Source organism: Halichoeres trimaculatus, unplaced genomic scaffold, assembly GCF_033239565.1.
Source record: "Halichoeres trimaculatus isolate MK-OKI-2021-1 unplaced genomic scaffold, fHalTri1.1 fHalTri1_scaffold_11, whole genome shotgun sequence".
Classification (NCBI taxonomy): Eukaryota; Metazoa; Chordata; class Actinopteri; order Labriformes; family Labridae; genus Halichoeres; species Halichoeres trimaculatus.
Genome location: NW_027437189.1, coordinates 2,325,947 through 2,337,875, shown reverse-complemented (window position 1 = coordinate 2,337,875; position 11,929 = coordinate 2,325,947). Strand labels below are relative to the sequence as shown.

The window sequence follows — 11,929 nt, the reverse complement described above, 5'->3', positions numbered from 1 at the left end:
ATGGCGCTGGGTCTCCAGGTGATCGCTCTGCTCTGTGTGAGCTCTGGGCTGTGGATCGGAGCTGAGGTCAGTTTTAGATGAATATTTACGTTTTTTACTGAAATTTGATGAAACTGTGTTTTCTGATCGGTTTCTTTGATGCAGATTTTTATTTTTTGTGTTGCAGGCATGTGGGCCGGCAGGTTGGTGGCTCTCAGTGTTTTCAGGTTTCTTCTTCTGACGTTGTCTCAAACGTCCCCCTCACGCTCTCCCTCTGTGTTACAGGTGACTGCTGCAAAGCCTGCCCCTCTGGTTGGTCCGCATTCGGCTCCTCCTGTTACATGTTCCACCACAACGCCCTCTCCTGGGCCGACGCTGAGGTGTTTACACTCATGACCAACACTGATCTTATCTTTGACCCACCACAGAGGAGTAGGGCCACGTTAGAGAAAAAGAAGGAAAAAAACTGCAAGAATAAAGTCTTAAGTTTATGCAAATTGAGTTGTAAATTTACAAGAGAAAGGTCTTATAAAAAAAGGCTCAGCGCTCAGGAACTTGCTTAAACTCACAACTTTTTTTCCTCTAAAATTAAGGACTTAATTTTTTTAATTAACTACTTTTTTTTATCTTAAAATTAATTTATTTATTCTTGTAAATTGAAAAAATGTATTTCTCCAAAATTTATATTTTTCATCAACTCCTTTTTTTCTCATAAATTTACAACTTATTTTCCTCATAATTTATAGCATTTTTCTTCTAAGTATATATTTTTTTCCTCTTGAATTTATCACATCATTTTTATTAATTAACCATTTTTTTTCTCTCAAATTCAGCACTTTATTCTTGTTAATTAACAGCTTTTTTTTTTCGTTAAATTTATGACTTGATTTGGAAATGTATGGCAATTTTATATTTAATTAGTACTTTGTTCTTGTAGATGGAAATTTTTATTTCCCCCAAATTTATGACTTTTGTCTTATAAATTTACAACTTTTTTTTCATGATACTGAACTTTACTTTTGTAGATAAAAGAAATTTATTTCTCTTCAATTTATGACTTCAGTCATTTTTCAAATTACTTTTTTTTCTCTTAAATTTAAAGACTTTATTCAAAAGGTCCATCTCTTTTTTCTCCTTAATTTACGACTTATTCTCAAAAATTCAACATTTTTTTTTTATTTATGACCCTATTACCATAAACTCACATTTTTTTCTTTTTAATTTATGACTTTTTTCTTGTATATTAGCAACTTTTTCTCTGAAATTACCATTTTTTCTATCAATTTATGACCTTATCTCATAAATTTAATGTTTTTTATTCTTTTACATTTTTGACTTTATTCCTGTAAATTAATTCCTTTCTTGTCTCCTAAATTTGTGATTTTTTTTCCAAAAATTTTCACCTTTTTTCACTTCAATTTATCACTCCATTCTTGTAATTTAACAACATTTAAATTTATGCCTTTTTGTCTTAAATTTATTTCTTTATTCTTGTAGGCTGAAATTTTTATTACCGCCAAATAAATGACTTTTATCTTATTAATTAACAACTTTTTTTCTCTTAAATCAAAACTTCATTTATGTAGATAAAAGATTTTTTTTCTCTCAAATTTATCACTTTATTCTAGTAAATGAATCTTTTTTTCCGTTTAATTTCATGACTTTATGTTTTAAAATTTCCAATTTTTTTCTCCTTAATTCATGACTTTATCTTATTAATTTAAATATTTTTTTCCTTAAAAATTAATGACTTTATTCCTCCTAAATTTATGACTTTTTTTTCAATAATTTTCACCTTTTTTCTCTTCAATTTATCAATCTATTCTTGTAATTTAACAACCTTTTTCCCTTTAAATTAATGCCATTTTTCTCTTAAATTTTTTTCTTGATTCTTGTAGATTGAAAAATTTCATTTTCCTCAAATTTATGACTTTTGTCTAATAAATCAACAACTTTTTTCTCATGAATCTATTACTTTATTTTTGTAGATAAAACAATTGTATTTCTCTTAATATTATGACTTAGTCTTTTATATAAACATATAAAATATATGTTTAACAATATTTTTTTATTTCATGACTTTTTTTTTATTTCCATTATTATTTATTTTATTTTATTTATTATTTCCTTTTTTCTCTTTAATTTATCACTTTATTCTTGAAAATTCTCAACCTTTTTTCCCTTTAAATTTATGATTCAATTCTTGTAAATAACCAATTCTGTTCTCCTAAATTCATGACTTTATTTTTTAAATTAACAACTTTTTTCTCTTTAATATTTGCCCATCCTGTCAATGTTTTAGATTAATCTCATAGATTTTGGGGGTTTTGTTAGCGGCCCTCATCCTTCGTAGTACTCTGCTTCACAGATTGTCGTCTTCTTGGTTTTCTTTTAGAAACTCTGCACCACTCTCGGGGGAAACCTGGCTTCTGTTCACACCAAGGAGCAGTACGAACACCTCAGGAACGTCCTGCTGCAGCTGACGGGCAGGCACACCACCACCTGGCTGGGAGGCTACGATGCAGCAAAGGTGGGTGTCAGGGTCAGGTGCAGTTAATCCCAAATTCAACTTTATTAACTGGACCACATGTCCGACAGAGAAACGCCAAATAAAAACTAACCAACGAACCGTTGTACCTGTCCAGGAGGGCGTGTGGCTGTGGAGTGACGGCTCTGAGTTTAAGTTCGCCTTCTGGGCCAAAGGAGAGCCCAACAACGCTGGAGGACACGAGAACTGCATGGAGATGAACTTCAGAGGTAGGTGCTGGTCTCCTGTCCTCTGTCCATGCTCCGAGGATCAGGCGGTCTCTGGTCCTCCAGACGGATCAGTTTCAAACGCACCATCCACACGAGCAAAGATTAACAAGAGATTGATGAAAGCACCACAAACATGACCTTACTTTTTTGTCTGCAGGAAGAGATTTCGTCAACGATATCCCCTGTGATCCAAAGAGACCTTTCTTCTGCGCCAAGGACCTGTGAGATCCCGGTCCAGGGACCTGTGAGATCCCGGTCCAGGGACCTGTGAGATCCCAGTCCAGGGACCTGTGAGATCCCAGTCCAGGGCTGACAGTCCTGACGAAAGGATGTAGTTTCCTTCAGTGAATGTCATAAAACTGTGCCACAGGTCTGTCTGAAATAAAGTTGAATAAACAAAAAAAACGTTTTCCTGCCTCATCGTCTTTTTTTTACCTGACCAGGCCAGGAAAAAAATGTTACTTTAAGTTATTAAAAGACAAAATGAGGTCTGAATTGTTTGCAACAGATAAAAAACTGTCTGATCAGGTGAATGTGACTCGTATTGAGTCTGAAAAGACATTTTCTACTGAAAATAAGACAAAAAACTTGATAAAGTTTCAGTTTTTGTGGTGTATTAGCTGACCTAATGGTTCAAACTGAACAATAGGGGTCCCAGGATTGAACCCTGGGGAACCCCACAGGTCAGAGCCATTTGGTCCGAGACACAGTTACCGATTTCGACAAAGAAAGTCCTGCCCTCGAGATAGGACTTAAAGGGATAGTTCAGTTTTTTTGAAGTGGGGTTGTATGAGCTCTATGTGACCACTAAGGACATTAGATACAGTAGAGAGTTGTCTCCTCTCCCTCAGTAAGACACAAACTGTAATCGCTGGTGACGAGGAAATAGACGCTAACAGGGAGAGACGGTACCAAATTCAAAGGCTATTTTCTCTGCCTACAAGAACTAAAATCAAAAAGTAATACCACAGTTTAAGAGTACGATACATAAAATATTTTTTAAGTGCATTAAGTCTTCGGAAATATAAACATTTATCCAGACCTAACTAACTGGTCATGTGTCCTTACGCGCAGCGCTAGTGCGCTCCGTCCCCCCTCCTCCTTTCAGCTGTAGGGAATGTAAACAAGCTATGCTTGTAGCCTCGTGTAAGTTTGATCAAGTATCGTAATTCTTTTGTTTGTACTCTAAGGATTGTGAGGCAGCGTAGGAAATTCAAAATGAGTGACTATGACAGCGACGATGAAGTTTCATTCACTTTGGAACCAAAAGGATACCTGTATGAACCGGAGCACACAGAAGAAGAGCTGCTACAGATGGCGACTGAAAGGAATACAGAGGAGACATCCACGGACACTCGACATCAAGATGCTGAGTGTCACTGCTGCCATGACTGTTGTTGTTGTTGTTGCTGTTACAGGACACTCCAGAATTCAGAAGAGCAGGGAAATCTGTGTGATGAGTTATACAGACGGCTTGAGAGCCAGCAGTGTCCTCAGACAAATCCTGAAGAGTGTCTGTCACCAAGTTCCACTCGTGACAGCAGTAATACTCAGCATCCGTGGGCATTGAGTCACAGCTCAGACATTTACACCACTGAGTATTTCTGACTCTATCTCGATGTCCAGTGTCCGTGGATGTTTCCTCTGTATTCCTTTCAGTCTCCATCTGTAGCAGCTCTTCTTCTGTGTGCTGCGGTTCATACAGGTATCCTTTTGGTTCCAAAGTGAATAAAACTTCATCGTCGCTGTCATAGTCACTCATTTTGAATTTCCTGCGCTGCCTCACAATCCTTAGAGTACAAACAAAAGAATTACGATACTTGATCAAACTTACACGAGGCTAAAACCGGCGCTCGAAGCATAGCTTGTTTACATTCCCTACAGCTGAAAGGAGGAGGGGGGACGGAACGCACTAGTGCTGCGCGGAAGGACACATGAGTTAGTTAGGTCCAGATAAATGTTTATATTTCCAAAGACTTAATGCACTTAAAAAATATTTTATGTAGCGTACTCTTAAACTGTGGTATTACTTTTTGATTTGAGTTCTTGTAGGCAGAGAAAATAGCCTTTGAATTTGGTACCGTCTGTCCCTGTTAGCATCTATTTCCTCGTCACCATCGATTACAGTTTGTGTCTTACTGAGGGAGAGGAGACAACTTTCTACTGTATCTAATGTCCTTAGTGGTCACATAGAGCTCATACAACCCCACTTCAAAAAAACTGTTTTTGGAGTTAGCCTGTTGAAATACTCTTTACAAAGCAAGTTTGCTCCTTTAAGTGTGAACTTAACTGTGTTTAACTGTGCGGCTAAGCTAAGCTAAGCTAGCTATACCCATTTGTTCTGCTGGGACACTTTTAGCTAGCTTCACAGTGAGGGTTTTTTGACAGATTTGTACAACCAAAGCCAAAGTTCATGTTTAATTTTTCTGTAACTAATGAACTTTGTCTTTTACAGTTTTACAATGGACGGCCCAATTTTCTGAGTCCCTCCGATCCGAGTCCCAAGTGAGTAACAAGTCATCAATCAATCAATAAAAGTGGCATTCATGCTACGAGTCGTCCGACTCAGCTTGTCTCAAGTCGAGACTGAAGTTTTTTACCCTGAAGTCCGAGTCCAGCTGCAAGTCGTCAAATTTGCTTTGACTCGAGTCCAATTGTCTGGTTCCTTGATGACGAAGAGACTTTGAGGAAAGTTTTATATAAACATAAAACACACGTTGTGTTATTTCTGACACATTAATGTGTTAAATTAAGAAGAAATTAAGAAGTTAAATGTGATAAATATTAGAGAATGATGTGTCATTTTCAACACGTGTTTTAAGAGTGTGCTCTGTCTGTCACGTTCATATTGATCTGCTCTTTGATCATATCTGTAAAAATAAAGGTAAAAAACAAACCACACACACAGAGTGATGAGAAAAACAGCCACGAAAACCAGAGTTTTGTCTACGACTCGCGGGGTGTTTACGCTGTGACATCCTGGATGTTAAAAATGTAAACACAGCTGATTTCATTTCCCCTCACAGCTTTTCTAAACAAGCCCGAGGGTCCGAGCTGGAGGATTGTTCTACTGAACTCAATGTTCACTTTAATGCAAACGAGTAAACGGTCAAAGCTACATCTCAACCCTGAGTCTGATTTCCATTTTAACAGTGGGTACCATGACCATGAGCTCAAACACGTCGACTGTGTCCCAACTGAAGACCGATAACGCCACAGCGCTGCGTGTGAGGCTGTCCCATTACAAAGGCTCCTCCAGAATAAGGCCCAAAAATCTGGCCTTCTTTTCAGGTGCTGCGAAGGACGCGTTCTATAAACCCTTCGTAGCTTCACGTATCCCAAGATTCATTGCGCATGAATGCTAGAAATGATGGGACACAGCTAAACCCCAGAGGGAGTCCTTTTTTATAAAGATGTGAAGGATTTCTAGCAACAACTATGTGATTGTGTTTCACAATATTAAAGTTTTGTTTTGAACTGTGCAAAAAGTTTGTTTGGGCTTTTTTTAGTGAAACACTAAGGAAAAACTGTTCTTCTTTATAAATCTTATTAATATGGAAAAATCATACGTTCACTTCTCTGCAAAAAAAAAACCAAACTAACTAAGGGTTTAAAAAAAAAAAAAAAATATATATATATATATATATATATATATATATATATATATATATATATGAATATATATATATATATATATATATATATATATATATATATATATATATGAATATATATATATATATATATATATATATATATATATATATATATATATATATATATATATATATGAATATATATATATATATATATATATATATATATATATATATATATATATATATATATATATATATATATATGAATATATATATATATATATATATATATATATATATATATATATATATATATATATATATATATATATGAATATATATATATATATATATATATATATATATATATATATATATATATATATCCGGTTTTTACTTTCTGCGCAAGATGCTTCTTGTAGGTTTTACATCATGACGTGTGTCGCTTCACATCATCCTCACCTCCATGCACAGAGAAGAAGCACTGGATCAGGATCCCAAAACACTCCCTGCGAATCACCCTGCAACAAGTAACGTTAGCTTATCATAGCGTCTGTAGCTAACGTTGCTTAGCTTTCTAATCCTCCATGAAATGCAGTTCATTGTAGTGAAGTCAGTTTGCTGTGGATGTGTCGCCCTGCGCTGACATCACTGTAGCTATCGTTAGCAGTAGCTGTAGCTTTAGCAGCGTTAGCTAGACTGTTATAACCAGCGATTTCCAAATACAACCAACTCAAAACACGGCTAATATTTACGTAGAGGGCTACAGGCTTTTGCTAACAGCCTGAAGTGATAAAAACAAGTTTCCGTAGTGAACTGTCGACCTCTGACACAAAGTTAATAATCCTGAAGATGTGTTTTTCTGGTTTCTCAGCCTGGAGGTGTCACTTTTACTAATTGTTGAGAGAAATGAGCAAACATTGTCTTAAATTTAGACTCTGTAAACAACCACAGAGAGGATAAAAACAGCTGGACCAGACTCTGCTTCACTTCATCTGATCGTCACGACAAGGTACGGCTTTCACTGGACCTTTCAGACCTTTCTCTGACACTCTGAAGAGCAAACTTTGCAGTTTAACTTCCTGTTTCTCTAACTTTGACATGTTTTTTCTTAAATCAATCTTAAAAAATGTATATTTGAATTGATGATTTGTCTCCATGCAGATGGAAATGTCTCTGAAACTCATCGCTCTCCTCTGCGTGTCCACCGGGCTGTGGATCGGAGCTGATGTGAGTCCACAGGAGGAACGACTTTAAAATCTGAAATCAGTCGTTATTTGAGCTGCTAAGGCTAATGTCTCAGATTATTGGCTGTTTTTATTCTGATGCAAATCCAAAAATCAAACACTAAAGGGTTTTTCTTTCTCCACAGGCATGTAAGGACCTTGTAGAAGAAGGTGGTGGATAGAAACGGACATTTTAAAACACTCATTGCATTCTTACTTGAGCATCATTTCTTGCTTATCTGTGTGTGTTTCTTTGGCCTGTGTGTGTGTGTGTGTGTGTTACAGCCTGTAAGGCCTGCCCTGCTGGATGGACCCAGTTCGAGTCTCACTGTTACCTGTTCCAGCACAGTCCGATGGTCTGGGCTGACGCTGAGGTGTGTTTTGAAGCCTTCATGGCGTCTGTTTCAGTTTGTCCCTCAGCTCCTCGTCCTCACTCCTCCGTCTCTCGTCGTCTCTTCCAGAAACACTGCACCACTCTGGGAGCAAACCTGGTTTCTCTTCACTCCAAAGAGCAGCACACCTTCATCCAGAACACTCTGATGGGCATCGCTGGGAAACTCGTCAACATCTGGGTCGGAGGACAAGACGCAGTGAAGGTGGGTGTGTTTAACGGAAAGTAGTCGTGACCATAGACTGTAAAAAAAAATGGACGTCCGCTTGCTCAGCTCGAAGTGAGGTCCCCACAAAAACTGCTCCCCCTGGTGGCTGGCTGCAGTATAGGTTAAAAATTCATCTCTCCAGTCATTCCAGATGGGCTGTGGTCAAACTTTAAAAAATTATTACACCTGGTAGAAATGTTTCTCACGTCTGATTGTTGTGGTGATTTGAAGATTTCATTTGGCTGTCTTGTATTCAAGTCCTCTTTTTTCTGAAAAGTTTTGTTTTCATTAGTTGTACGAGGTTAAAAATGAGGCTTTATGTAATGTTTAGCAATGATTGACAGCTGCTGACATACGGATCAGTCAGGCTGCCTGTTTTCCTTTTGTGCATATTCCGGAATCTCTTTCCTTCTTTATTTGAAACATTCCGGAATGTATCAACTGCTTCTACGAGTCTCTGAGGCTGTGTCTGAAATGGCATACTAACGTACTACTCATACTAAGTGTGACGTCAAAAATAGTATGTAGTGTATTCACATTAAATTGTATGAAAAGATTGTGTGCTCGAGAAATACCCGGATGTATACTATATTGGTAAAAATTGTAAGTATGGGAGGTGGGCATACTAGTCGCACTGACACGCCCCATAATGCATTGCGAGCCCCGTATTTATAAACGTAAATACAGAATGAGATGACAAGATGAGAAGCGACTAAAATGGACTTAGCTCTACAGGGAAACCTAAACGTAGGTACAAAGAAATAAAGTGCCTGAGGCGACGGACGGATCGTCTTCGGTGTCTGTGAGCAGTAAACATTTTTTAATTTTTTGAAGAGAGATGAATTCATCTTGAGACCGGTGTTAGCTAAAAATCATCCACTAGCGAACTTCCCGTTTTCAAAATAAAAGCATTTTTTATTATCTCCTTTAAGTTCTTTAACGCTTTTGTAAATTAGGCTCTTGTTTTGGAGCGGACCGGAAGTTTCTTCGATAGCATATTGGCGCTCTTAACAGAATGTCCGAAATGTCAAAATTAAATTTGTATCCGTGCGTTTTGTGGCCCAAATGACCACATTTTGGTTTTCTACGTGATGACTTTCTCGCCTAAAATGTTCTTAAAACTTTCAAATGTGGCGAATCAACAGAGATATTTGATAGCCTGGTGTGCTTCCATAGACTTATGTAGCTTCCAATTTTTGTCGTCTGAGGTTTTGAAATGCATCATGGGAAACTGAGTAGTATACTACAGTGTAAACGGTTGGCACTCTAATCATACTTATAGTATGTAGTATACAGTATATACACAACGACCATGTAGTATGTAGTATGTTAGTATGCCATTTCAGACACAGCCTGAGTCTCCACTCAGATTCTCCCAGAATCCCTCACAGTCTCTACTGCACAGACTCTGGCTGCCAATGTCTGCGCCTGTGATGGGGGAATTTTGGCTTCAAAACCGTACAATGATAAATGGCGGATGTCATTTTCACTCGTAACGATTCTCATTTAAAAAATGTACAATTAATTTATCAGGGGTGGAAATGGTCATTGTAGATACCTGTAACTTGTTCACAGCCAGTCAACTTGTGACATTGACTTCTATTTAATTTAACACGTTGTTTAAAGTTGATGTATCTATAATGACCCACTGAAAAAAATGTTCATTCTTGAAATCAACAGTTCAATTCTTACAAGTGACAAACTTCATTTATTATAACTAAATTTGTTCTAACATTACAGATAGCTTTATAAAAATTCTATATACCTAAAATGCAACTTCAGTTCAGTTTAAATTACTGATTTCTTTTCCCTGTTTGTAGGTTTTTGCGTTAATTGACACTTTTTTTACTGAACAGTTTTTTCCTCAGTTGTTTATAGGTTTGTGTTTTAATTGACGGACATTCTTTTTCTTGTTTTGCGTAGGTTATGAACATTTCGTTTCTTTTATAAGTATATTTTTCTATTGATAAATAGGCGGGTTGGAGGGGGGCATCAGTCCTTGGGGTTAATTTGTTTTCATGTCATGTTTGTCTTGTAATCTATCTATCTATCTATCTATCTGTCTATCTATCTATTTATCTATCTATCTACATCTATCTATCTATCTATCTATCTATCTATCTATCTATCTATCTATCTGTCTATCTATCTATCTATCTATCTATCTATCTATCTATCTATCTATCTATCTATCTATCCGTCTGTCTGTCTGTCTGTCTGTCTATCTATCAATCAATCTATCTATCTATCTATCTATCTATCTATCTATCCATCTATCCATCCATCCATCCATCCATCCATCCATCCATCCATCCATCCATCCATCGATCGATCGATCGATCGATCGATCGATCGATCGATCTATCTATCTATCTATCTATCTATCTATCTATCTATCTATCTATCTATCTATCTATCTATCTATCTATCCATCCATCCATCCATCCATCCATCCATCCATTTATCTATCTATCTATCTATCTATCTATCTATCTATCTATCTATCTATCTGTCTGTCTGTCTGTCTGTCTGTCCGTCCGTCCGTCCGTCCATCTATCTATCTATCTATCTATCTATCTATCTATCTATCTATCTATCTATCTATCTATCTATCTATCTATCATTTCAGCTATGTAGTTACGCTATTATCTACGATTTTTTTTTCAGCTAGTCAAAATTGAATTAATATATGAATATAGAAAATGAATATAGTTATGAGGCTAAATATGTGAAATTAATATGGTAATTACCCTCCATAGAAAAATAGAATATATAGAAATTAGGCTACATATACGAAATGATTGAAGTGATGAAAATTAATCTATTATTTATACAAGTTTAGATTTTTCTCTACAGTGTTCATGTGGTGTCTTAGTTTTTTCTTATTATTTTTAATGAATTTATAATTATTCAAGAAAATGAAATTTACAAAAAAATGCAAAAATTTTGAATAATTGAAATTAAAAAAGCAAAAATTTAGAAAATTAAATTTCAGAAAGTTGCAAAACATCTAAAAAAATTGCAAAATAAAAAAAAAATGTTGGAATGGGGAATGGTAAAAAAAAAAAAAAAAAGCTATTCTAAACTATTCAATAAATTTGAAATTTTTGAAGGCTTTATTGACAAATGTGATGCACAATTATGTTATTTAGTTTAATCAATACCCTCTGTAAGAAAATTAAAAATGCCCTATTTTAATATATATATATATATATATATTTTTAATGCTACAAGGAGCCACTGCAAAGGAGCCAAAGAGTCAAAGGTTGAAGACGCTTTGAAAGGATAATACTCAATTCTCTGCCTGTGTGATGGTTTAGCGCCCCCTACTGTAGTTTTATTGTTCCTCAGCATCACTGGGAACAACTGGATGTCATGAGTCTTCATTCCCAAAACAAACCATTTCAAAAACAGTTTGGTGGACATAAACTAACGCAGACTCGTTATGTGACGGTTGTAAACATGGCGTCTCTTTCAGGAGGGCGTGTGGCTGTGGAGCGACGGCAGCCTCTTCGACTTCAACGGCTGGAGCAAGGGAGAGCCCAACAACTACGGCAGAGGAGAGGACTGCATGGAGATGAACTTCAGAGGTACAACTGTGGTCCTAGCGTTTGGTCCTGATCTTCAGAGTAGATCGCTGAGTTTGTCGGAAAGGAAACGTTTCTGTTTATTTTTCATTCCCTTTTTCTTTTGTCTCACAGAGAAAGACTTCATCAACGACATCGGCTGCTCCAAGAAGAGCTCTTTCATGTGCGCCAAGCCTCTGTGA

The 11,929-nt window shown here is 36.4% G+C and overlaps 2 protein-coding genes across 2 annotated transcripts; both read left to right on the top strand.

The window, feature by feature from the left end:
* Positions 1–2,985, top strand: LOC141799329 (galactose-specific lectin nattectin-like). Its single transcript, XM_074681541.1, has 5 exons — positions 1–77; positions 263–359; positions 2,375–2,509; positions 2,625–2,736; positions 2,894–2,985. The coding sequence occupies exons 1-5, from the start codon at positions 1–3 to the stop codon at positions 2,959–2,961; spliced, it is 489 nt and encodes a 162-aa protein (XP_074537642.1). The 3' UTR covers positions 2,962–2,985.
* Positions 2,986–7,499: 4,514 nt separating this feature from the next.
* Positions 7,500–11,929, top strand: LOC141800040 (galactose-specific lectin nattectin-like). Its single transcript, XM_074682498.1, has 6 exons — positions 7,500–7,565; positions 7,708–7,711; positions 7,847–7,935; positions 8,023–8,157; positions 11,639–11,750; positions 11,862–11,929. Exons 1-6 carry the CDS (start codon positions 7,500–7,502, stop codon positions 11,927–11,929), a joined length of 474 nt encoding a protein of 157 aa, XP_074538599.1.